This window comes from Crotalus tigris, unplaced genomic scaffold, assembly GCF_016545835.1.
Source record: "Crotalus tigris isolate CLP2741 ecotype Arizona unplaced genomic scaffold, ASM1654583v1 scf7180000019175.708988, whole genome shotgun sequence".
NCBI lineage: Eukaryota > Metazoa > Chordata > Lepidosauria > Squamata > Viperidae > Crotalus > Crotalus tigris.
The window spans coordinates 174,833-202,800 of NW_024097417.1; the positions used below are offsets into that span (position 1 = coordinate 174,833).

At 37.8% G+C, this 27,968-nt stretch overlaps 1 protein-coding gene across 1 annotated transcript in view; it reads left to right on the plus strand.

The window, feature by feature from the left end:
• The window catches only part of PDGFC (platelet derived growth factor C), a 254,493-nt gene that overhangs the window by 137,874 nt on the left and 88,651 nt on the right, over positions 1-27,968 (plus strand). The window contains exon 2 of the mRNA XM_039360889.1: positions 20,783-20,978. Within this exon, the coding sequence (XP_039216823.1) occupies positions 20,783-20,978 (196 nt within the window). The remainder of the gene's footprint in view (positions 1-20,782; positions 20,979-27,968) is intronic.

Sequence of the window (27,968 nt, forward strand, 5' to 3'; positions counted from 1 at the left end):
AAGGTTTTATTGGTGTTGAACAGTTTAGATAAAACCTGGGACACAGTTTCTGCAATATTTGAGTGCAAAGAAGAGCAAGACTTAAAGTTTGAGACTTTAAAGGCATGTTTGCTTAATGAAGAGGAAAAACGCCATTTTAGAAGCAGCCACAAGGAGAAGAAATTCCTGAGGCGGGGGTCCAGACTGCAAGTCTCCAGAGGAGAAGAAACAAGCAGATCCACCCGGACCAAATTGCAACAAAGGAGAGATTTTGCAAGAGAGCTTTACCAGTAAAGAATTGCTACATTTGTGGAGCCAGCACACATTTGCAAAGGAACTGTTTGCAAAGGAACAATTTGCAGCAAAGGACATTTGTGCATGCAAAAAGGACTGCTTTGCAAAAGGAACATTTTGGTGTTGCAAAAGTTTGCTATAGCAACAACAGAGACAAGTGGCTAATTGATAGTGGGGCAAGTCAAACAATTGTTAATGACTCTGAATTATTTTGCAGGTTTGTTCCAGTAGCACAAGAAGCTGTGGCTTTGGCAAATGGCCAGAAAGCAAAAGTCATTGGAAGAGGCGATGTAAAAATTCCATATTTGGAATCAAAGTTTACCAATGTGCTTTGTGTACCTGAGATGGAACATAATTTGTTAAGTGTGTCTAATTTAGACAAACAAGGTTTTGAGGTCATTTTTGTAAATGGGAAATGTCTCATCAAAAGGAATGGGAATATTTGTGCAGAAGGCATAAAGGAAGATAATCTATATGTATTGCAGGGACAAAAGGTTCAATGTTCCCATATATTTAAGAATGTTGCAGAGCGTGATTCATGTGTTCATCTTCTGCATAGAAGACTTGGCCATGCAAGCTTTAAAGTTTTGCAGCAAATGCAAGAGTTTGCAGAAGGGCTAAATTTGAAGGGATGCAAGACATATTTGGACTGTGCAGTATGCAAAGCATCAAAGTCAAAGGCATTCCCAGTTAGTAAATGTAGCACAAGACAAACAAAAAGAGTTCTAGAGCTGGTCCATGCAGATCTGGTGGGACCTATGCAAGCCAGTTTGGGAGGAGCAAAATATGCACTGGTAATTGTTGATGATTTTAGCAGGTATTCATTTTGCTATTTGCTTAGAGCAGAGACAGGTGCTACAACAATTCAAACAGTGGGTACGTTTTGTAGAGAGAAGGTACAGACAACAAGTGTGTCAGTTGCAAACTGACAGAGGTACTGAATTTATGTCAACTAAATTCCAACAATGGTTGGGGCAGTTGGGGATAAGACACAGACGTACAAATCCTTATACAGCAGCAGAGAATGGTGTAGCTGAAAGAAGGAATGGTGTTTTGCAAACAATGAAAGATTCATTATTGGAGGATTCTGGTTTGAGCAGGTCATATTAGGGAGAAGCCATATTGACTGCCAATTATATAGTTAACAGGCTGTGGAGTTCCTCCATTAATAATACTCCATATGCCATTCTATATGGGAGAAAGCCATCACTGGCACATTTGAGAATTTTTGGAAGTATTGCATGGGTACATATTCCAAAAGCAATCAGAAGAAAGGGACAGCAAAAAGCAAGAAAGCTTAGGTTTGTGGGCTATGAGCCAGGGTCAAAAGGATATCGCTTTAGCGATGGAAGTAAAAGAATTATAATTTCAAGGTCTGCTAATTTTGCAGAACAAAATTGGGACAGAATTAATGCAAATTCTGGGTATGTCTCACTTAATGACAGTGATCTGTTTAGTGACAATAACTCATCTAATGATGAAAAATTGATTATAGAAGATGTCCATGTTCAGGGAGGAGAGGCTGAACAAGACATGAAGCCAGAAAGACTTAAGACACAGGAGCAGTTAATACCACGTAGGTCAGAGCGATGTAACAAAGGAATTCCGCCTGACAGGTATTCTGCCAGCAAGGTAAAGGTTTGCAATGTGTGGTATGAGCCAAGAAGTTATAAAGAGGTATTGGCATTACCAAAAGCTGAACAAGAAAGATGGAAGGAGGCCATGGATAAAGAGATGAAATCCATGGGAGACCATGAAGTATTTAAATCAGTGACTTTGCCACAGGGAACCAAAGCTGTGAGTTATAAATGGCTATATAAGAAAATAATGATGTACAGTATAAGGCCAGGTTAGTGGCACAAGGTTTTTCACAATTAATGTATTAAGTCAATAGGTCTGATGTCTCTTCCTGTCATGAAGGGAGGAGTGTTCATGAACAGGAAGAGTCATGTGGTAACTCAGTCAGCCAATGGGAAGAAAGTGCTACTGAGTCTGTGCAAAAGGAGTATTGAGTTAGGAGCTGGATTTCCAGTCTCAAGGTTTTGTCTCTGGTCTGTCTCTGTAAGAAGCCTTCATTATGTTGCTGTAAAGAAGAATGGTATTGTAAATATTTTTATATAAATATAAAGTTATTTGAATCAGCTAAATGCAGTCAACTGTAAGAGCTTCTGATTTATTTTTCACCAATTAGAGAAATTAAAATTCTCTAACAGTTTCTTGGTTTCCCCTCTATAGGATTTTGTTGTTTTCTGTACAGGGTAGATGCTTTTGTATTAATAGTGTTTGATTTTATAGACAATTATGAGCTCACAACTGGATGTGCCTTTGGCAGATGGAATGTCCTACCCCTATTTGTTGACATGGGCACTGTGTGTCTTGTGTAGACATTTATGTTTATTGCATTTCTCTCTGTTATTCCCCATAAAATTCTTTCATATCTTTTTAATTGGTGGATTCTACAGAGATTCTTATTCTAAGAATTGTATTCGTATTCTAACAGGCTTCTTTATCCTCACTGTTCAACCTGAATTTTTAATTAAACATACAAAAAAATGTATCTGTTCCAGGCACAAACTAATATGATCTTCACATGCACCATCAGATTTCCAAGAGGCGTTGTAACTAGCAACAAAGAGCAGCATGGTGGCTTAGATGTTGAGCTGTCTCATATTCAGAGAGAAATATCTGCCCCTACCCTAAGTTAAACTTAGGGTAGTGGCAGATATTTCTCTCTTTGGGCGCAAAGAGAAGATATCTGCTGTGAGCTCCGCGTAGGCATCTGGAAGGGCATCTGGCCAGTAAATGCTCAACTCCATTCAGTCGCCCCAACTCTACCCGATGAAAGGGATTAAAAGAAAAAAAATTGTAACTATCAACAAACAGTAACAACCGTAACAGCCTACTGAATTCTATCCTCTCAACTTAGAAAATTCAATCTATAGACATAGTAATTGTCATTTAACAATTTTAAATGTTACAGTTACAAATTTAAACTAAATGGTTGCATTTCTTCATAAAGCAAATTCAGCTGATGCAGAAATGTGATTAAAGTGCATGGGCACATTAGTGTACTAATAGGACATTTAAACAGAACTTGTATGTCATTATTAATGTGACCGAATTATTAGTTTGAATCAAATTTACCATATATAGAATTAAATTGCTCTCTTGCTGAAGAGTACACTTGAAATTTAGAACAGATACTGGTCTAGTTTTTTTGCAGCTGTGTTTTATACGACATCTGGAATGCATTCAGAGCACCAGCTGTATTGTAAATGGAATAAAAGAAATAAATAGCAGATGAGAGGGATTCCAGTAAATTATGTCATCAAACTTCCAGAGCTAGCCTAAACATTCAGGTATTGATGAGGAGGTGGCTTTGAAGGCTAAAACTATTATTTTCTTAATTATTTAGTGTTTTAATAACAAGTGTAAGACTAAGCTTTTTTTCATGAATTCCTTAAGTTCTGTTTTGTTCAGATCAGTCTATAATTTGAAATACTTGGAACTGCAAGGTCTGGATTTGTGATTTTGCCATTCAATGAAATATTAGCATTTGGTTTTATTTGTATCTGTTTTTTCCCAGAGGCCCCACATCAGAATCATTTGAATAATTAAAAAAATAATAGAAATAAATGTTCAGGAGAAATCATATAATGAATATTTGATTCAAATGAAAGAATGTAGAAATCATTAATGAAAATAATTTTTATTTTATAGGAATTCAGTAAACAGAAAAGTGTCATATGAGACCCTAATCTAAGGACTTTTTGAACAAAAATTCCATAACAGAGTAATCATTGGCCTGTATTAGATCTCATGGTCACGTGCAAAATAGATTGGTGCCTTCTAGGAAGAGTAGTATGTGGATAGATTCATAGGACATATCTTCCTAGGTGAGATAAAGTAGAGATTATACTTCAACAGCTCTGGATATTTAAGAAGTTTAAGAAGGCTGATCTTGTACAGTTAATAAAAGTGACCCTCTGCTTAGGTCAGCAGCTCCCAACCTTTTCTATACCCTGCACCCCTAGAACACTTCTGATATATTCTCGTACTCCTTACAAAAGTTTGTAATAACGGCAACAAATTATGCATATACACTATAATTTTGAAAACCCAAGTTTTCACACCTGGAATATTGTCTCACACCCCCGGTTGGGAACCCCTGGCTTAGGTTTTAAACCATCCATGACATTTTAAGATACGCCAAATACTTTTCTGTACAAAATTTGTACACTGTATAAGCTGCTATATGTTATACCATTAAATCAAGAGTCTTTATCAAAAGAAAGAGTAATACTATATTCTCATATAATAATTCCAGCTAAACCAATGGTCCTTACAAGAAGGTCCTTACCTGTATTTTCTACTGTGGGACTTAAAGACAGAAATGTTAATTGCATCAATCACTAACAGTTTTCCAAGTTCAAAGCCTGAAAGCAAAAAGCAAAAATATAATTAAATTGTATAAAAGGTAGAAAAAAGAAGCACAGAAATTAAATAATAGTGGTATCAGAAAGGAAAATATGCATGATTTGTTCCAAAAATAAATTGCATATCTTTCAAAGAGACATGAACTTTCACTGATGTGGAACTTTAATTACAGATAGTCCTTGATTTTCAACCGATTGAGCCCAACATTTTTTTTTTGCTAAGTGAGACAGTTGTTAAGTGAGTTTTGCCTCATTTTACAGCTTTTCTTGCCACAGAAGAAAATTGTTAAGTGACTCACTGCTGTTGTTAAGTTAGCAATATGATTGTTAAATGAATCTGGCTTCCCCATTGAGTTTGTTTGTCATCAGATTGCATGATCCCGGACACTACCACTATCATAAATATGAAAAAATTGCCAAGTGTCTGAATTTTGATCACATGACCATGGGGATAGTGCAGGGGTAGGCAACCTTGGCTCTTTTATAACTGGCTGAGCATGGCTGGCTTAGGAATTCTGGGAGTTGAAGTCCACGAGTCATAAAAGAGCCAAGGTTGCCTACCGCAAAGGTTGTAGATTTGAAAATCAGTCATAAGACACTTTTTCCAGTGTCATTGTAACTTTGGTCACTAAACAAACTGTTGTAAGTCAAGGATGACCCATACACTGAAATCCAGTAAGAAACTAATTTGTCTAACCAGGATCCTTCTAGGAAATTGGACTTGTGCTGGTAGGTTTCTCTTGCCCAGTTTGAAGAAATGTACAAGAACAGCTGATGTTCTTGACTTGAAGTTAATTCATAGAGAAGCTTCTTAGCTGAAGAAGTGGAATTAGCAGGGAAAATTTGACTATGTTATATTTTCTTTTATTGAAGGAAAAGTTCTGACATAAATATATAATTTGGGCTAAAAATGATTTTAATAAACTCACTGCAGTGGTGTATAGGAACTTAGATGAAAAGGGTCTCAAGGAGACTAGGAATTACTAAAGGAAAATATACTAAAGTTGCACTTGCAAAAAATTCTGGTAAAGAGAAAACAAATGGAGAACAACTACCAAAAAGGCTTGCTAAAGATATCAAAACAAAAGACAGATGCATGGTCAGAAGGAGGACCATATAGCAAATGAAAGTATAAACCTGCTGGCATATAAAGAGTGAAAGCTTAAAAGGAGCTGAAGTGAGAAACGTATGTTAAGAATAGCAAAATATATCTTTTTAGATATATTGAGAATAAAATGAAAAGAAACAGTATGCCATCTTGACAGTGAGGAAGATAAGTTGGTAATAGCTTTCAAAGAAAAGGGGACACTGCTGAACATCTTATTCAACAACAATCAGTTTCAGCAGGAAATTGTAAAAAGATGGGAATGAAAAAACGCACTGAGGGAGGTATCTCTTTACTTTAAAAAAATTTTAATCTCCAAGCTCAGATTAATTCTATCCTATGTACTAAAAGAACTAATTGATGAACCAGCCAAACTTTTATGTTATGTTTTGATAAATCCTAGAAATGCTAGGTAATTGGACAAAACAAATATTGTCCATTTATCAAAAAGGGAAATAAAGGCAGCTCAGCAAAATGCAGACAAGTCAGTCTGTTAGATATGTGAGAAGATTATAAAGTAGACAGTAAAATAATGCATAATGACCAGAAGCCAGCATGACATTATAAAATAAATCTAACCCAAAAAGAAAAACCTCTCATTTTTTGTTTGGATGCTTCCTTACTGGATTGGAGAAATGTTGAAAGACGATATATCTTGCTTTTGGGAAAACATTTGACAAAATATTATATGTCATGCTGATTAGCAGAATAGATATATGAGGAGTGGCAATTAAATGGACCCATAGCTAATTTGATCTGGGCTCCATGTTGCGGTTAATACATCCCCAAAAACTATTTTTAGCAGTTTTGCATTATTGTCTCGTGTTCAACTTGTGATTAGTAACCGGTTGTTAAAGTGAATCTGGTTTCCCCATTGCCTTTGCTTGTCAAAAGGTCACAAAAGGTTATCACTGAATCTTGGAACATAGCAACGATCATAAATATGAACTAGTTGCCAAGCATCTGAATTTTGATGACATAGTTATGGGGATGCTGCAATGGTCATAACTGAAAAACTGCCATAAATAGCTTTTTTCAGTGCCGTTGTAACATTGAATGTTCACTAAATGAACTGTTGTAAGTCAAGGACTATCTGTACTTTTTTCTCTCAAGCTTTTTTCCCCATATTATTCCAATTTAGTTTAAGAAGTTTGTATATTATGTGCATATACATGTGTGTCATACTTTTTACAGGCTGCTTTGTTCCTGTGCTCTAATTTATGCTGCAGACAGAGTATATTTAACAAAACACTTTCATATTTCTTTCTGACAGCTATGCTTTGATGTACTTTCCTTAACGTGACATACTGTATTATCATCCCTTCTTGAAGCCTCCTTTTTAAACAGCCGCTATATATTTTTATATCCTTTTTTCTCTCCATTATTGTGATATTGTTTCTGTGTGTGCATATTTGTTCAAGTATGTATACAGCTTAATAATTGTTTAAGAGTTGTTCTTAAATGTTTTGAAATGCTCAGAATTCTGTAAACAGAAGATGTCTTGTAGATGCTTGTGTTACTACAGGCTGATTCATTCTTGTTATCTCATCCTAATTCTTCTCATAAAGTTGAAATGTGTTACGTTTTGCAGTTGATGGCTATGGCTAAGATTTCACTTGTAATTCCCTTATTTGCTTTGATTATATAAATGCTCATCTGTGATTTCTGCATTCATAGTTTGCAATACACAAAAGGATTGACAGTCCATGTATTTATTTGTTACGTACTGATCAGTGATATTAAGTGGAATGCTGTCTTCAGATGATCAAACAGAGAAATAGAGAAATTATATGTACATATGTATATACGAGGTGTGTGAATCAACCAAGATCGATTAAATTTAAGGTTCAAATGTAGCTGTGTTCCATTTGAAGACAAGTGTAAATTTAAAGATATTATAAATTCAGCTAATAAATTATTTATTCATAGGCCATAACAGAAGCATCAAAATGCCTCCAGCTATTACATTAATAAATCAAATTAAAATAGGGTCGATAATAGACCTATTAGAGGACATAAACATTGCCAAGTATCAAATAAATAGATGCCAGGATTTCCCTGCAATATTTTTTTTAAAAAAACAAAATGAGTTAGAAGGATAAAGAAAGGAAAGAAGACAGTTTTAAAAGCTTTTATCAAAGATATAAGGTTTTACCAAAGATATAAAGCAGTGGCCTCCAACCTTTTGGGCACCAGGGACCGGTTCTGTGGAGAGAAGTTTTTGTGCAGACCAGAGGGGGCATGGTTTCACGTGTTGCCTACATCCCACAGATGGTGTTTCATTTGTTTGCATGGACCAGTTTCTGGTATGCCGTGGACTGGTGCCAGTCCATGGACTGTGGGTTGGGGACCCCTGATATAAAGAACATTCTGATTCATCTGCCTTTCTAGACTGCCATGCTTATTGGCATAGCTCATTGGCAACTCTTTGTCAGTATCAAAAGTCCCAGTATACAACTTCAACCCCTTCAACTTACATAGAAAAGTTTAACTGTTTGCGATAGAGGCTTGGGTGTAGGATGAGGGTGGAGGTTCATTCTCCAAGCTTGTGGCTTGGTTTCTGAATGCTTCATTACCAGGTTAGGTAATATCTTCAGTGGAATTTAGGGGATGTCAGTGTCAGTGTTCTTCTGCTTATAAGGGTTTTCTGAGATCAGTAGTTCTTGTGATGATGAGTTCACTTCAGATGAGGGTCACGTCAGGTCAGGGTCTTGTGATGGATCTTGTGATAGGTCTTATAATGGTTTGTGTCAAGCAAGGGTCTTGTGATTGGTCAGGTGTGGATCATAGTGAGGGTCTTGTGATACACAACCACAATTTCAACCACAAAGACACCGACCCCATTAAATTCCTAAACCAATCTCGAATCCATTTTAAAAATGAACCACCTGGATCAAGAAACACAAGAATACATCAGGCAAAGAATCATCCCCAACATCCAATGCAACAGACACAACAAAATACTCAGACTAAAGGAGAAGAAAGCACTAAAGAAACTAAAACAAGATGAAAGAATCATCATCATACTGGCAGACAAAAGCAGACTGACTGTAGTAATGGACAAAATGACTACATCAGCAAAGCCAAAAACTAATTAAACGACACCAACACCTATCAAATAATTCATAACACTAGAGAACAAAATAAAAGAAACCCTAAGAAAAGTGGAAAAAAGGAAAAACAGCTAAAACCACTAGAGAGAAAGCACATGCAACCAAAAGACTCCCCCACACCCAGGTTCTATGGACTCCCCAAAATACACAAGAATGGGATCCCCCTATTCCAATTGTCTCTACCCAGAACACCGATGTACAAACTAGCAAAAACCCTGCACAGGAAACTCAGACACTTGGTCAACGATTCAACCCACTCAATAAACTCCAAGAACAGTTTCTCCAACTCTTCAAGCACACCAAGTTCAACAAGGAAGGAATCATGGTCTCCTTTGATGTTACTGCACTCTTCACCTCAATTGACATCAAACCATACACCACCTCCTGGCTAAACAAACCATACACCACCTCCTCACTAAACACCATACCCACAAAGATGATGCCACCACAGGACACTCCACATCCACAGACGTCATCATGAAACGTCTGAATCTATGCCTCAACACATGCTTCAAGTTCAATGTGAAAATCTATAAGCAAGTACAAGGTACCCAGTGGTATTACCCATATCAGGCCTAATAGCAGAAGCAGTCATGCAACAACTCGAATCCATAGCTCTACTCACTAGCCAACCAAAATTTTGGACATGCTACATTGATGATACCTTCATCATCATCAAACGCTCATGAAAAAGAAACACACCACTTACTAAATAACATATGCTCTGGTATCAAATTCACATGTGAAGAGGAAAAGGCAAAAGACTCCGATTCCTTGACATGACATAAGGAGACTAGACAACAGAAAAGTGGAAACCCACGTCTACCGCAAACCCACTTGCACGGACCAAATCCTCAGCTTTGCAAGCAACCACTCCACCACACACAAAAAAGCTGTGTCCACACCCTCTTCAGAAGGGCCAGGACACATTGCAGTACCACAGCACTAAGAAAAACAGAAGACAAATGACTGCTTGCTGTCTTTCTCCACAATGGCTATCTGAAAAAATTGTATTCCGACACACAGCACTCAAATCACAATGCATCACATAGCCAACAAGTAGGCAAAAACTAACCCTACCATGCACAAAAGGGGTGTCAGAAATGACAACCAGAATTCTCCAACCTCTAGGAATAGCAATAGCCCACAAACCCATAGCCACACTCCCCAGGAATTATCCAGAACCAAAGACAAGTTACAGAAGGATGAAAAAAAACAATGTAATTTACAAAATCAACTATAACAATTGCAATTGATTCTACGTGGGACAAACATCACATCAACTGAAAACCCATATCCACAAACACCAGCTGGTAGTCAGTCACCACAGTCTCAAATCCCTCTACCCACACTGACACTTAACAGCACCAATTTGATTGGAGCAATACAGGAATCATTGGCCATGCTACCACCTACCATGCTCGCAAGTTTATCGAAGCCTGGCATTACACAAGCAATTCCATCAACAGACATATTGACCTACAACCAGCTTACAAACCCCACAAAATCCAAATCAACTGCACAGCTAACCAGAGACAGCACCGACCCTCAAGCAATCACGCAACCCCCTCCAACCAGTACTTCACCGCCCAATGACCCTCACCTGATGTGACCTCCCAATCACAAGACCCTCATTTGACACAAGACCCTCATTTGACCCATCAGAGATCCATCAGAAGACCCTGACCTAATGTGACTCTTATCTGACATGACCTTACCATCACAAGACCTACTGACTACACAAATCCCTTATAAGCAGAAGAACACTGACACTGACATCCCCTAAATTCCACTGAAGGTGTTACCTAGCCTGGTAACAAAACTTTCTGAAACCAACCCACAAGCTTGGAGAATAACCTACATTCTCAAGTTTAACTGTTGCTGAGACTCTGCAAAGCTAGGAAGTACTGGAAAGTGTATTGATTGACCTTTGACTCTTTCCAAAACAACTTAAGATACCTAATTTGATTAGAGACCAGAGATACAATATGAAGATTCATTTTGAAGATGAGATTCCAGGGGTAATGTGATCAAAGGAAAGTAGTGATAACTCTTTTTTTCTACATTGCACCTTATAAAAGTATCCCTGTTTCCATCCATTGCACCCTTGCAGAAAATTAATGGGCTTTTGTTGTTGTTATTCAAGAGGCCTGGTGAGGAAATATCTTTTTTTTAATTGATTTTCTAGTTTTACATTTAAATATTTGAAAAGCAACGTGGCAGCTGAGTTAATCGATAATTCAATAACATACAAGTATCTTTAATACAGATCTAAAACTATTATATTAAATATTTAAACTAATACAATTCTTATTATATCCATTAAATTAAAAAATAACTTTCTTACATTTATCAATAATTTTTAGTTTACACATATCCTAGTTATTTTTTTTTATTGAAAATTTTTAAAATTTTACAGAAAAAAAAGTTCCCTTCCCCCAACCCTCCCAACCCACCCCAACCCTCCCCCAACCTTCCCAGAGCTGAATACAGGTTTAATTAAAATTTAAATGAAAAGATTTTAAACACAAATAACCATATACCAATTTGATTACAATAATTAAACAAATCATAAAATGCTTTAACACCAATACTTAAAAAACAGAAAAAGAAAAAAAAGAAACAAGAAGAAGAAAAAATCTTAAACTTTAAATATAAATTATTCAAAAGCTAAATAATATTTTTTTATATCATACTTGTATTGTATAAAATTTATCCATCTTTTCCATACCAAAAGGTACTTCTCTTGCGATTGATCTTTCAAAAAAGTCGAAATCTTTGCCATTTCCGCTAAGTAGGAAACTTTAAGAAACCATTCTTGCAAAGTAGGCAAAGATTCCTTCTTCCAACATTGCCCAACTAACAACCTAGCTGCTGTAATTAGATTTAACATTAATATAGTTTCTTTACTGTCACAGTCGGAAACAATACCCAACAAAAACAATTGTGGAGTAAATTTTATCCTTCTTTTAAAAATTCTTTGAATATTCCACCATATCTTAATCCAAAAAACTTTTATATTTTTGCATAACCACCAAATATGATAATAAGTAGCATCCAAACAACCACATCTCCAACATTTAGGCTGCAAGTTTGAATACATACGAGACATTTTTTGTGGATCAAGGTGCTATCTGTAAAACATTTTATAATAGTTTTCCTGTAAATTTTGGGCTTGTGTAAATTTAACATTCCTCAACCAAATAATTTCCCAAATATCTAATGAAACCGATTCATTAAAGTTTTGTGCCCATTTAACCATACAATCTTTAACTAGTTCTGCTTCTGAATCCAGTTCCACTAACACCCCATAAATTCTTTTGATATGGGTTCGTCTTTGATCTTTTATTTGTTTTAACAAATTCTCATCCTCTCTAAGCAAACCCACCTTACAATCTATCTTCCACCTTTCCAATAATTGTCTATACTGAAACCATGAAAAAATAATATTTTCTTGTATTAAATCCTCCATGGATTTTAATTGCCAATTTTTACCATCCCATCTAAGTAATTGTATATAAGAAATACTATCCATCTTAACTCCTCTCCTTATCCCTTCTATCGCATGCCATGGAATAGCCCATAATGGGATTCTTGAATCACTTCTATAATATTTCTTCCAAACCCAAAGTAAGGAAGTTCTTAAAATATGAGACTTAAAAACCCTGTCAACTTTCTTATTAAAAATTAAATAGGCATGCCATCCAAAAAGTAAATCCCATCCCTCCAGGAGGAGTACATCTACATTTGTTAAGTTAACCCAGTCATTAATTAATGTTAACACTACAGCATCATAATACAATTTCAAATTCGGTACCTTGAGTCCACCTCTCTCACGAATATCTTATATAATTTTAAGTTTTACTCTTGGTTTTTTCCCTGCCCAAATAAATTTATTGGTACCTTTCTGCCATTCATTTAAGTTAACCTCATTCTTTAAAATAGGTATCATTTGAAATAAAAAGAGAAACTTTGGCAAAACATTCATTTTAATCGCTGCAATTCTCCCCAATAGGGACAATTGCAGCTTCTTCCAATTTCCCAAATTCTTTTGTATTTTAACCCACAGCCTTTCATAATTATTTTTATGCAGTTTTGCATTAGAAGCAGATAAGATAACCCCCAAATATTTTACCTTATTAACTACCTCAAAATCTGTCAGCCTAACTAGAGTCTCCTTATCCAAATTAGTCGTATTTTTAAGCAATATTTTAGTCTTATTGTTATTAATTTTAAAACCCGAAACTTGTCCATACTGGTGTATCAGTTGTAACAGTTTAATTACAGAGTAAGTTGGTTGAGATAAAGTAACAACCAAGTCATCTGCAAAAGCCCTTAATTTATATTCTTTTTTATTAACTTCTATTCCTTTTATTTTCTGTGATTCCCGAATTTTAATCAGCAAAATTTCCAAAGTTAGAACAAACAGCAATGGTGACAATGGACAACCCTGTCTGGTCCCCTTCTCAATTGAAAACACCTCTGACAAACCTCCATTAACTATAAGTTGTGCCGTTTGTTTTTGATAAATAACACGAAGAGCTTGTAAAATTTTTTCTCCAAAATTCATTTCCTCAATTAATTTTAACATAAATTGCCAATTTAACTGATCAAAAGCTTTTTCGGCATCTAAAAATATCAATCCTGCAGAAACTTGGTTGTTTTTATCCAAATATTCTGTTAAGTTAATAATTTGTCTAACATTATTCTTCATATACCTTCCAATTATAAAACCCATTTGATCCATATGTATTAATTGTTTTAACACCCTCATAAATCTTATAATCTACATTCAAAAGAGATATGGGTCTATAATTCTTTGGTAATGTGAGATCTTGGTCTTCTTTTGGAATCAAAGATATGAAAGCTCTGCCCCATGACAAGGGGGTCTCTGAACCCTGTAATATATTGTTAAAAAGTTCTCTTAAAGGTTGTTTCAACTCTTCTACCAAGGTTTTGTAATAAATAGATGTCAGTCCGTCAGTATCCGGTACTTTACCTAATTTTAGTTCTTTAATTACTATCTCAATTTCCTCAGTGGTGATCAAACTGTTCATTTCTTGTTTCTGATCTTCTGTTAATTTAGGGAAGTGAGCATCTTGTATATATTTATCTATATCTGAAGCCTGTACTTTCATTCCCATATATAATTTTTTATAATAGTTTAAAAAAGATTTCTTAATCAGCTCCTGATATACCACTTTACCATTATAATTTATTTTATCTATAGTCCTCAACCTCTGCTTCTTTCGCAATTGATAAGCCAACCATCTCCCTGGTTTGTTAGCAGTGCAAAATGTATTATGTTTCATATACAGTAAGTTGGTTGCTGTTTGATCAGCCATCAACATATTAAATTGTGATTTAATCAATTTTATAGATTCTTTAATCTTCTCATCTGTAGGATTCACAATTAAGGCTTTTTCTTTTAATTTAATCTCCTCTTCCAACTCCTTACATTTCTGCACCTGGTTCTGTCTATAAACCTTATTCATTTGTATCAAGACCCCCCGCATGTAAACTTTACCTGCATCCCAAACCATTGGCATTGAAGTTCCCTTATACATATTTAAAACAAAGTATTCCTTTAATTGCTCCTTTAATTTCTGAACATTCTTTTCTTGTCTAAATAAATTCTCATTCATCCTCCAGGATTTCCTCTCCTCTTTTTCATTAACCAATTCCATCCAAACTGGACTATGATCTGTCAGTGTTCTAGGAAAAATCTTAGCATTCTTTACCCTAAAATATAAGTCCGTGGTAATAAAAAAAAAAATCAATTCTTGAAAAAGATTGGTGTCTGTCCGAGAAAAAGGTAAAGTCTCTCTCCTCCAAATTATGTTCACGCCAATGGTCTCTCAACTCCCAATCCTCTTTCAAATAAAAAAAAGCCTTAGGTAATTTAGCCTGTTTAAAAGAGATAGAAGATCCTTTTTTATCTCTTTGTGTATCTAAAACACCATTCGAGTCTCCCATTAATATAACAGATCTATAGTCCAGCAAAGTCAATTTTTGATGTAGCAGTCTGTAAAATTGTTCCTGTTGTTGATTTGGTGCATACAAACCTACTATAAGTACTCTCTTACCATACAGTCCCACTTCAATCATAACATATCTCCCTTGAGGATCAGAATCTACTAAACAAGCTGATAAATTTTGCTTAACAAAAATAACTACACCCCCTTTTTTCCCAAAAGCAAAAGATGCAAAATGAGATCCCAGTCGGGTGTTAACTAAATATTTTTGATCCTTAGAATTAATATGTGTTTCCTGCAAACAAATAATATCATTGTTATGTTACTTTAAATAATGAAATATTTTCTTTCTCTTCTGAGGGGAATTGAGGCCATTAGCATTCCATGTCAGGAGGTTTACCATCTCCCTTGGCCATAAGCCTGGAGAAGACTGCTTGAAGATCTGCCATTGAAGATTGTACCGCAGAACTCTTGGGTCTTGCTCCTCCCACAGGCTCAGAAACAAATGCTTGTAAAACTTCTTTAACATCTTTCTTCTGTTGTTCCTTTTCCTTACGTCTGTGGGCTGCCCGAGTCATCCTTTGCTCTTTCATCCCTGCTTGTTGCAACCACTCAGCCTGTAATTTTCCAGCTTCCATCAATACTACTTCTTCAGACTGCTGTTCTGCCTCCTTGCCATCCAAAACTTTCATCATCATAGGTGGTGATGAGCGTGCTCCCAGGACCGACATATAAAACTCCTTTGCTTTAGAAACAGTATTAAGTCTGTAACGCGTCCCCGCATGACTCACCACTATGCCAATCGGAATCTCCCATCTGAATGGCATCAACCTTTCAGATGGGAGAAGGCAAACTCTTTTCTTCTTCTTAAAATTTGAGATGGAATCTCCTTTAGAATTATAACATCTTGTGCAGCAATCTGAAACCTCTTATTGTAAAAAACTTGTATAATTTCATTACGCAGAGATCTTTTCCCAAAATAAATTACCACATCTCTTGGCAAATTTCTTTGCTTTGCAACCCAGGAGTTAACTCTAAACATTTTTTCAATTTCCCTGGATATTGCCTCTTTTTCTCTATTCAAAACCACAGCAAAATCATTTGCTACAATCTCTCTCAGGTCTTGTTGCATGTCTTCTCTCAGCCCCCTGATTCTTAAAGCAAATTCCATTTCTCTATATTGAGACATAACAATATCATCTTGTGAAATTTCCATCTTTTTTTCCATGCCTTCAAATTTATCCTCCAAAACCTCCACCTTATCTGTCACTTCTTCCACTCGAGAATCCAGCTTCTCAACCACAGAAGCAAGTCCTTTTAGAGCAGTGGTTCTCAACCTGTGGGTCGGGACCCCATTTGGGGTCAAACGACCATTTCATGGGGGTCGCCAAACAACGCAGTCCGCCATTTTTTCCCCCTTTTCCTTAGCTGTGCTACTCCCTTTTATTCTATTGGCTTTTGAAAACCAATAGAATAGACTCTCTTGAACAGAGTCTAATTCTATTGACTTTCCAAAGCCAATTGGAATTGTCCAGGCTGTCTCTGCCCTGCTGAGCCCACCAAAAGTCCCATTCTGCAAACGGTGCTGCACCAGTTGAGTAGTCCTCAACTTACGACCGGTTGAGTAGTCCTCGACTTACAACCGGTTGGGGGGTCGCGGCATTAAAAAGGTTGAGAACCACTGTTTTAGAGCCACAACTATGTCTTGCCTCAAAATAATATTATTCTCCACTAAAAGCTCTTTCACTTCCCCTCTAATTTGAGATATAGCATTTCCCATTATATCTTGCATGTCTTTTACCGTTACTGATGGCAGAGGAGGGGAAGGAGGTGGTGTAGCTTTTGGTTGTTGTGCTGGTAGAATCGCAGGAGAAGAAGCCACCTTAGGTACTGTAGATGTTGCTTGCCGCCTTGAAGCCATTTTCAAAAAGAAAAGTTTTGTTTCTTCTTTCCTCCTTCTTAAAAAAAAAATAGAAAAAATACAAAAAAAAACCCCTTGAAAAAATAACAAAAAAGAATTTAGCAAAGAGGGAAAGTAATCTTCCTGAAACACAAATCCAACTCAAAAAAACCTTTAAAAACAATCTATTCCGTTCCGTTCCGCTCCCTTCAAAAAAAAAAAAAACTTTCCAATCGCCATTTTACTTTCCCTCTTGATAAAAGAAAAAAGGGAAATAAAAATCAATCTTTAAACTTAAAGTCCAAATAAGATCAAAAATAAAATCCTTTATCCAGCTCTGTCCGCTTTTAAAATAACTCACCAGGTTTCTTTAAGCGCGGAGGTGGGAGCGGCATCTTGCTTTGTCCCCCATATCCTAGTTATTTTAACATTCAGTCTTTATAGGCAATCAATGACCTAATTAGTTTTTCCCACTAATTAGGTCATTGATTGCCTATAAAGACTGAATGTTAAAATAACATGTATTGATTGACCTTTGACTCTTTCCAAAACAACCTAAGATACCTAATTTGATTAGAGACCAGAGATACAATATGAAGATTTATTTTGAAAATGAGATTCCAGGGGTAATGTGATCAAAGGAAAGTAGTGATAACTCTTTTTTTCTACATTGCACCTTATAAAAGTATCCCTGTTTCCATCCATTGCACCCTTGCAGAAAATTAATGGGCTTTTGTTGTTGTTATTCAAGAGGCCTGGTGAGGAAATATCTTTTTTTTAATTGATTTTCTAGTTTTACATTTAAATATTTGAAAAGCAACGTGGCAGCTGAGTTAATCGATAATTCAATAACATACAAGTATCTTTAATACAGATCTAAAACTATTATATTAAATATTTAAACTAATACAATTCTTATTATATCCATTAAATTAAAAAATAACTTTCTTACATTTATCAATAATTTTTAGTTTACACATATCCTAGTTATTTTAACATTCAGTCTTTATAGGCAATCAATGACCTAATTAGTTTTTCCCAATTTTTAGTTTCCCATTAATATTTAAATTTAACATTTAATAATTATAATTTCCAAGTTTTAAATAACCCCAGTCCCTTTATCACAATTCATCACAAGATCTAATGTTCAGGATACACGTCTTATCTATTTGAATATATTCTATTTCTGGTTAGGAAATATCTACTGGTGAGGAAAACTGTTTTCTCACTGTTACATACATAACAAAAGTCCCAAATTGACAAGGTCCTCCCTGTGTTGGATTCCCAATCTCTACTCTTTAAAAATTTGATGTGTAAAATACATTCATATGCTTCATGTATTATCTAGATTGGTTCTGTGTTGTTTTATTTAATGTTTGATCAGATCTGTACATCAACATACATATGTACAAAATTCCAACTTAATAAAATACATAAATATTGTTTAACAGAAAAAAATGTTGAGAATCTTGGACCAAGAGAGTCAAATTCTTTGAAAAATCTTGAAAATAGCATGTTTATTTCTCACAGGCATTCTCTCTCTCTCTCTCTCTCTCTCTCTCTCTCTCTCTCTCTCTCTCTGTGTGTGTGTGTGTGTGTGTGTGTGTGGTGTGTGTGTAATAATAAAAAACCTTGATTTAAATGCCTTTCAACTATTTATTTATTCAATTTATATAGCCATCAATCTCATGCTTATAACTATGGATGTTGTGCACAATTAATACAAAAAAGAAATTAAACATCCAAAATAAATTTAAAAATAGTTAAAATATTAAAAAAGGGAGAGTGAAATCTGAACCTACATACAGTATCATTTAATGGGCTCTACAGCTCCATGAGATCTTCAGGCCTGATGGCAGAACCAAGTTTTTAAGGACATTCCAGAAACTCAACAAGTGCCAATTTCACATGGGAATGATGTTTCAAAGGCAAGTGCAGCAGTAGAAATTAGAAAGAGAGAATGCTGTTTATACAACCTTTATACAAGGTGGGACACAAATGTCACAAATAAGTAAAATGCATATATTTGTTTCTTTCATATAAATATAATCTGTTCAGGACACATATAAATTAATATATTCACATTAAACATGTAGGAAATGACCAGATGTTGCCCAAGGGACAGGTCATTCTCAAGTCCCCTCATGTCCACAAGAGATCTATGTGCAGCCCACCTTGAATTCCATTGACTCTTATCTGCTGCCTATTTGCTTTGACTGTTAGTAGTCTAGATTCTTGAAAGTGAAGAGGAACTAAAAAGCCTCTTGATGCGGGTGAAGAAGGAGAGTGCAAAATTTGGCTTGAAACTCAACGTTAAGAAAACCAAAATCATGGCATCCGGCCCTCTCAATTCCTGGCAAATAGATAGGGAAGAAATGGAGGTAGTGACAGATTTTATTTTTCTGGGCTCCAAGATCACCTCAGGTGGGGACTGCAGCCAAAAAATTAAAAGACGCTTGCTCCTGGGGAGGAAAGCTATGGCAAATCTAGACAGCATACTAAAAAGCAGAGACATCACCCTGCCAACAAAAGTGCGTATAGTCCAGGCCATGGTTTTCCCAGTTGCAATGTATGGCTGTGAAAGTTGGACCATAAGAAAGGCTGAGCGCCAAAAAATTGAGGCCTTTGAACTATGGTGCTGGAGAAGACTCCTGCGAGTCCCTTGGACTGCAAGGCGTTCAAACCGGTCAGTCCTAGAAGAGATCAACCCCGACTGCTCTTTAGAAGGCCAGATCCTGAAGTTGAAACTCAAATACTTTGGCCACCTAATGAGAAGGAAGGACTCACTGGAGAAGGGCCTAATGCTGGGAAAGATTGAAGGCAATAGAAGAAGGGGACGACAGAGAATGAGATGGCTGGATGGAGTCACTGAAGCAGTAGGTGTGAACTTAAATGGACTCCAGAAAATGGTAGAGGACAGAAAGACCTGGAGGAACGTTGTCCATGGGGTCGCGATGGGTCCGACACGACTTCGCAATTAACAACAACAAGAAGTCCAGATTTTTATAGAGAACATTAGCATACAATAAGCTATATTCTTTTGAATTGCCTGGATTCCTGATTAGAACTAATTTCAGGAGTAACAGTTTATATGAATATTTTTAAGGAAATTCATGATGGGATATTGAACAATTGATTCCCAGCTTTGCACTACAATTTTGAATACATTTATTTTGGAATACTCCTATAAAGAGGCTGAGTTTGTCAGCTTTCCAGCTGACAACCCAGGTTTGAGACCTGAGTGTCATGAAATCAGGTGGGTTCCTGTTACCTGCCCCAGCTCTTGCCCACCTAGCAGTTTGAAAGCATGCAATTGTGAGTAGATAAGTAGATACTACTTCAGTAGGAAGGTAACAGATTTCTGTGTGCCTCAGCATATAGTCATGCTCCTAGCCACATGACCATGAAAATATCTTTGGACAATGCCTCAGATAAGAAACGGAGATGAGCACCACTCCCTAGAGTCACACAACTAGACAGGGCAAAATTTTACCTTTATTTTATTCCCATGTATATTTGTGGTTTATTATTCCCCCCCCACACACACATATACTATTGTTAGAAAGTCTGTATATAGCCCTACAGAATAGACAATTACAGTCCACATGTGCTTTTCTACTTAACTGTGACAAGGAAGCAGGAAACTTCATTCAGAGAGAAGACATAGTGTACACCATAGATCTATCGATCGATCGATCTGTCTGTCTGTCTGTCTGTCTGTCTGTCTATCATCTACTAAATACTGCTGTAGTTGTACAAAATACATGAACACTGTATTAAGATATTTCCAACAACTCTTTTGAGAGAATTCCTTTTGAGAAAGTTTGTGGTATGGCATGGCAAGTTACCATTAAAAGAAATAAACTATAATACTAGATTAGAAGATATCAAAGTTCTTTAGAATTGAATTATATTGTTCAGTATAAGTTTATTGTGCAATTGGTTGATTATTCTTGTGTGTGTGTGTATGTCCTTTACAGGAGTACAAGAGCCACATCATGAGAAGATTATTACTGTGTCTGCTAATGGAAGTATTCACAGCCCTAAGTTTCCTTACACTTATCCCCGCAACACAGTACTTGTGTGGCGATTAGTTGCAGCTGAAGAGAATATGTTGATACAACTTACTTTTGATGAAAGGTTTGGGCTTGAGGACCCAGAAGATGATATGTGCAAGTAAGTATCAATTTCTGAATGTGTGTAAATTTAATAAAAAAGACAATATGTCATATACAATGAGGCTTGCATTAACTTTTAACAACTTAAGACTAGATGTTCTTTGGGTTCAAATGCTGTTGTGCAGTTCATCTGTGGACCTGAAGGTGGCTGTGCAGTCTCAGTCTGGAAGTGTATTGCCTAGCACTATGGGGACGCTATTATTATGTGATGCTGCTCAGTTTTTCTATCACTTTTTGGTGCTGCCTATCTTGAAAGCCAATCAACTTTTTATAGCACAGCGCTCAACAGCAGGTTCCTTCAGCAGTTGCAGCTTTTAGTTCCTTTGATTGAATGTCACAGTGGTATAGAGTTTCCTTCACAGTGTCTTTGTAGGGCTTGCATGGAATACCTTGAGGTCTCTGCCCAGTCTCCAGCATACCACAGAGCAAACGGCGTAGCATACAGTCATCCATTTTGATCATATATCACTTCACCACATCTAGGCTCTAATAATCAGGGACTCAGTGCTGATGTATTTTGCATGATTCAGGACCTCCAGGTGTTTCTTTCAAAAAAACTGAAAACTTCTGTATTACAAGGATATGTATTCACTAAGTTGATATAAAGCAAGGCCTAGTATCATGCTAAAAGCAAATAATAGAAAAATGTATTTTTAATGTAGTGTAAAAATATACTATATTTTAGATAGGTTATCAAATATTACGTATATTTCTATTTTCAAGTTAATTTAACATGGTTATTATTTTGTTTTATGAAGTCTCATTTACATGTTGCTGTTTCAATATAGCACTGTGCATTACATTGAACCAAATTACCATTGCAATCATATTACTGAAATGCTATACCTGTTGTCCTCCTACAACTATTTGTTTCGCAACTGTCAAAAGTTGCAGCAGAATTGCTAAATGTAACTTAGGTTTAAGCTGAGGTTTTAATATATAAAACAACTCCATTGTTCTTTTTTAAACCAGCGGATGTAAATTCCTCCCCTAATCGTTTATTTGTTAGGTATTTCTTAGCTTGTATTGTAATATGTGTTTCTTGAAGGCAGATTATGTCAACATTCAGTTTTCTCAGGTAATGAAATAGTTTTTTAAGCTTAGATGGGGCATTTCCCCCATTAATATTCCATGTAATAAACTTAATATATCTTTAGACAAAGTAGTAGGTTCCTGTGCAGATATCTTAGCTGGGTTTTCTTCTTCAATGCCATGAATATGGCATTGAATGAATATGGTAGATTCGTAATAGTGGAATGCCAATGAATGAATATGGTAGATTCGTAATAGTGGAAATTGAACTCAATGGTGTGTACAGGCCAAATGATGATAAAATTAAATTCTTTGAATATCTTATGGATCAATTACTACCTTTTTTGTATGCAAATTGACATGTTGGAGATTAGAATGGAGTGACTATACCAGCTCTGGACAGAACATCTAATAAGGGGATTAAACCCTCCCAGGATAAATTACCAAAGACCTTTTCCAAAATGATGCACAATTTAGTACTAATAGACTTATGGAGACATAAAAATGGCTCCGCTAGAGAGTATACATTTTTCTCAGAAAGACATAAATCTTTTTCAAGGATTGATATGATATGGATTTCTAAAAATCTTGCAAATATAATTTTAAAAGTTGATACTCTACCTAAATTTTTCTCTGCTTTTGATACTTAGAGGAAGGAATTTGAGCTTTCGATGGAGAGTAAATGTAAGGACCCACCCCACTTTGCATCTTAAGAAGACAGAAGTCTTGGAATAATTCTTCCAGCAGGCATCCTTTATTAAGAGAAAATGGTTGCAGGCGTTCTAGACAGGACTTGGGGTACAAACTTTCCCATTCAAGGTTTTAAGGGGTTTCCCAGTAGCCCCACCCAATCACCCCCTACTTCCAGCGACAGTCTCAGGCATTACATTCCCACCCCCCTTTTCTTACTGCCGGCTGGATGGAGACTTCAGAGAAAACTACATGAAAGGTAATACCCCCCTTTGTTATGATTAGGCCTTTTTGGTGCTATCCAAATTCAGTCTCTTTGAAGTATACTGAAGGAAGTGAGAGCCATAAAGCCCCTTTGTTCACCGCCTTCCCTTCATTGTATGACAGAGTCCAGGGAAGGCAGAAGTGGGGTTTTCTTTAGTTGATAACTAGAGATGAAATATAATTGGATTCTGACAGTAAATAAATCTATCCTGCAAAAGGAAATGATCATAAAAGATTGTAAAAAGAAATTGAGTACTTTGATAATAATTTAGGTAACGAGACAAGTTTAACAACTGTGTGGGATGCTAGTAAAGCTGTTATAAGGGGTTGCGATTCGCTACGTGTTGAATAGCCCCATAGGCATTGAAACACTTTTTACCCTAATGGAGACCTGACAGATATTGGAAGCTCCATGCGACTGCCAAAGGGGTGCTTCTGAAATGAAACATTCCTCTCTGTTTCTGAAGTGTCCCTTTGGCAGTCATGCAGAGCTTCCAATCTCTGTCAGGTCTCCGTTTGGATAAAAAATGTTTCAGCAGCAGCGGCTTGAGTTTCTCTGTTCCATCCAAATGGAAGAAACCAGAGGCACAGAGCAGGATTGCTCTCAATAAGGCCGGTGCACATGAGCGAGCACCACACCCGTGTCTTCTTGAGAGCAATCCTGCTCTGCACCTCCAGTTTCTTCCTTTCAGACAGAGCAGAGAAATTCAAGCCGCTGCTTGAGTTGGGAGGACAACAAGGAGAAGAGCAGTCAGGATTTGTGCTACCGGCTGGTTAGGACAAGGAGTAGGTCGGGTGGCTGGGTGGCTGGGTGGCTGGCTGGGGAGGGAAGACTGTGGCTGCTCAGGTGGCTGCTGCCACCATCAGCAGCCTGGATGCAGGTGCAAGGGGACTCACCCCACAATGCCTCCCCACTCAGTTGAAGGCTTCATTCCTGCCCTCCAACTCAGGCTGGCACACATGAGCAAGCAGCACACCCGTGCCATGGAAAGCATTGGTTCCTACGCCCAGCCAACTCTGATTCCACCCTTTCCCTCATAGGCAAGCAAACAAAACAAGCACTCCCCCCCCCCGAATGGAAGCTTCTGGGGGTCATGATCTCTGAATAGAGATATTAGGCAAGATGAGAAAATAATGGGTTTAAACATCAAGAAAGAAGCTTATAAACTGAGTGCATTTGCTGATGATCTGGTTACATTGCTGAAAGATCCAAAAATAATATAAAATATTTGATGAGGAAGTTAAATGAGTTTGGGGCTTTAGCAAGTTTTATAATAAATAAACAGAAAACAACAATGCTGACTAAGAATATGTCATCTCAGAATAATAATATATTGATTAAAAAGCCGGGTTTTAAGTTAGAGAAAAAACTGAAATATTTGGGGGTTATGTTGACAAATACAAATATAAAATTATTTCAAAATAACTATGTGCCTCTTTGGAATGAATTTGGAAAGTGAACATGTAAAAACATTGTATGATTTAGTGGGCAAGGAACTTTGGATATAATGTGATACTGGAACAATAGGAGAATATGTGGATGAAATCTTAAAATTCACATTAAATTATAATTTAAAAGAAAATTTTTATAAGATGATATACCCCTGCTATTTAACACCAGATAAGGTATCTAGAATGTATAAATGTATTTCAAATGAATGTTGGAAATGTAAGTGTGAAGAAGGGACCTTCAATTATGGAGAACATGTGGTAAAGCAAAAAAATATTCGAGTAGGATTCATATTCTAATACAGAAAATACTTAAAGTAAAGATAAATATGAAACCAGAAACTTTTCTTCTGGGCTTAATGGAAAAAGACTTGGAAAAAAATGGAACTTTGATCTTAAATATGTTGACGGTAGCAGGACTATTGTATACACAAAAATGGAAAGATATTTCGATTCCCACTATGGATGAATGAAGTTGATGGAGTTGGCAGAGATGGCTAAATTGACTGTTTCTCCAGACTGAAGAATCCGCCAATGGGTTATTTCAGTCCTCCTGCCCAATCAGACTAAGTTGTCAAGTTGTTCCACCCCTCCTTGTCTGGGACCTCCCAGTTTCATCTTAGTCTTTTGCCCATGAGAACGTGATAACCTGACTCTCAGTTCATTTGGATAGCAGGTCAGACTAGATATTGGCAAACCATTGGTGGATTTTTTTTGAGATTGGGAGCATTAGTTGTGATTAATCCCTTCTCTGGGAGATCTGAACCCTTTTTTCCCTTTCCATTAGGGACTAGAGTAACATTTCTCTCCAAGATAGGGGGGGTGGTTGCTTTTCCCTGATTCAGCAGTCTGCTGAGTTGTTTTCCAAATCCTTGCTAGATAGGAGTTGTGGGGGGTGTTCCCTTCGTTAAAGCTAAAAGGGGATTGAGTATTTTCCACTCCCCTGGCGGGGCTGCACCTTTCTGGCTAGCGGACGCAATTTTGAGGCCACATGGCATCTTCTCTGACCGGGCCCAGTTAGTGATTCCCCATACGGGCATCATTTTGACTCCACGGAGCTCAGTTTTTCGTTGAAGTTTCTCCGGCCAAAGAACAACTGACTTTAATCGTTTGGAGTGTGCGACGGGGGAATATTGCTTAGGCTTTATTCGCTTTCTCTCTGGCTGCCGCTGAAGAGAAGGAGGCTTCGTTTTACAGCAGTGAGCCGATCGCACCTAACAGCTATTAGGCGCGATTTGCTAAACCAAATTTGCGCACTCCGGCAAAACCTTGAATATTGCCTTCTGAGTTTAGTTTACCTTTTGCCTGTTGTAAGAATCCATTTATTCTCCCTCCCCCCCCTTCTCCATCTGATCTCAGGGCATCTGCCATTTTGTCAGGCACATTTCCACAGGGAAACACCCAGTTAACACCCAGGCTAGGATGCTATTTTGTGAGCTTGCTCAAATTGCTTTCTGCAGGTAGATTTTATTCTACATAGTTATAGCTGGTATATTTACATATACGTACATACATACATACATACATACGTGTGTGTGTGTGTGTGTGTGTGTGTGTGTGCGTATCTTGAAGTAGATCTATATTAACCCTATCATTGAGCTTAAGTGTTTCAAGACCTATTATTCCAATTGAAGACATCAAATCACAACAAAAGTGTGGAATCATTGCTGAAGCGACGGTCTATCAGGCCCTGCTCGCCACATTGCCTATATCTGCCACTCTGCAACTAGTGGTTGCTTCAAGATCCTGACCATTGCCACTATTGTGAGACACATGTGATTTTGTCACCAATTTGGCCTCAGGTCCACTATAAGGGTTGCCTTGCCTTGGCGACGAGCGCTTCGGGGGCCCAGCATGAGCCCAGGTTAGCCAGTGGGCCGGCTCACGCTAATCCATATGCAGTCAGTCCCTCTTTGGGAGAGCCCCTGATGTCTCTTGCAGAGTGGGTCAGTTCCAGAGTCGCCTCTGGGGTGCATCTTGATCAATATGGCAGAAACCACTGAGCCACAGCCTCTGGACGCAGACAACATCTCCGTGCAAGCTGAGCTGGCTTCCAAGGCACCTAGAGGTAAGGCCAAAGCCAAATCAAAATACGGCAGAAAGGCTGGCAAGGCAAGCAATAGGCAGGCTGTCTGAACACACAGAGCCCTGAAGAAGCAATTCTCCCGGGCCCAATGCTTGTCAGCTGAATGTGATGATACACTCCCAACCTCCACACCACCTGAGACGGGGGTGCATCTACAGTCCACTTCAAGAGCTTGGTCACCTGAGAATGTGCATCAGCAGGTCTCGGTTCAGATCTTTGGTCAGGGAGGACCACCCCTGTTTGGGGAGGACCTGGATCTGCCCAGCCTGTCAATGGCACCCACTGCTACCATCACACCAACTGCTGCGGGGTTACAGCCTCTGCTTGAGCAGTCCTTCTCAGACCAGCTCCAAGTGTAGATATCGCAGGCTGTGTTCCAAGCCATGACATCATCGGGACACCATCAGACGTCCCCCATTCCGGGGCCTTCTTCGGCTCCCGCCACCTCAACACAACCTCCACTGGATCGCTCAGGTATGGTTTCCCCATCCCATTCTCCTGAATCCTACTCTTCCAATATTTCGGATTATGAGGAAGGTTTGGACTGTTGGTATGATTGTGAGGAACCTACCCATGAGTCTCAGCCCATGGCAGAGCTCTTTAACGCATCGCTATTTCCTTCCTTGCTGCGCAGGGCCTGTGCAGCGGGTAAGCTTTCCTCCGATCCGGCTCCAACTCCACAGCTTTCCTCTGATCAGGACACTAATCCCCTGTTTGCTGAGCCAGTAGTCAAACACCTCCAAATTCCCTGTCCCCACTTATTCCTAATGAACATTCAGGGGCAATGGGAATCACCGGCAGCTCAGCCAACCCAAGGAGCAAATGAGCGCAAGATAGTGGACATGGCAAAGAATTTGACAGATTTATTGGAGGTGCCTAAAGTGGATGAGTCACTGGCTCCACTTTTTTCAACAGCCAGCCTTCCGGCAGATGTCTCGAATGCCCTTGAGGCGGAAGATAAAAAATCTGAACTGGCCTTACGCAAAGTTCACTTGGCATCTGCATGGCAAAGGCAGCAACTTCTACTTCCTTCTTTGCCAGGATTTCCATTACATGGCTTAGACCAGTGGTTCTCAACCTGTGGGTCGGGACCCCATTTGGGGTCGAATGACCATTTCACGGGGGTCGCCAAACAATGCAGTCCACCATTTTTTCCCCTCTGCTACTCCCTTTTATTCTATTGGCTTTTGAAAGCCAATAGAATAGACTCTCTTGAATAGAGTCTAATTCTATTGGCTTTCAAAAGCCAATAGGAATTGTCCAGACTGTCTCTGCCCTGCTGAGCCTGCCAAAAGTCCCATTCTGCGAACGGTGCTGCACCAGTTGAGTAGTCCTTGACTTACGACTGGTTGAGTAGTCCTCGACTTACGACCAGTTGGGGGTCGCAGCATTAAAAAGGTTGAGAAACAATGGCGTAGACAGTTGCAGGACAGAATTCCCTTGGAGGAAATCAGGATCCATCAGGAT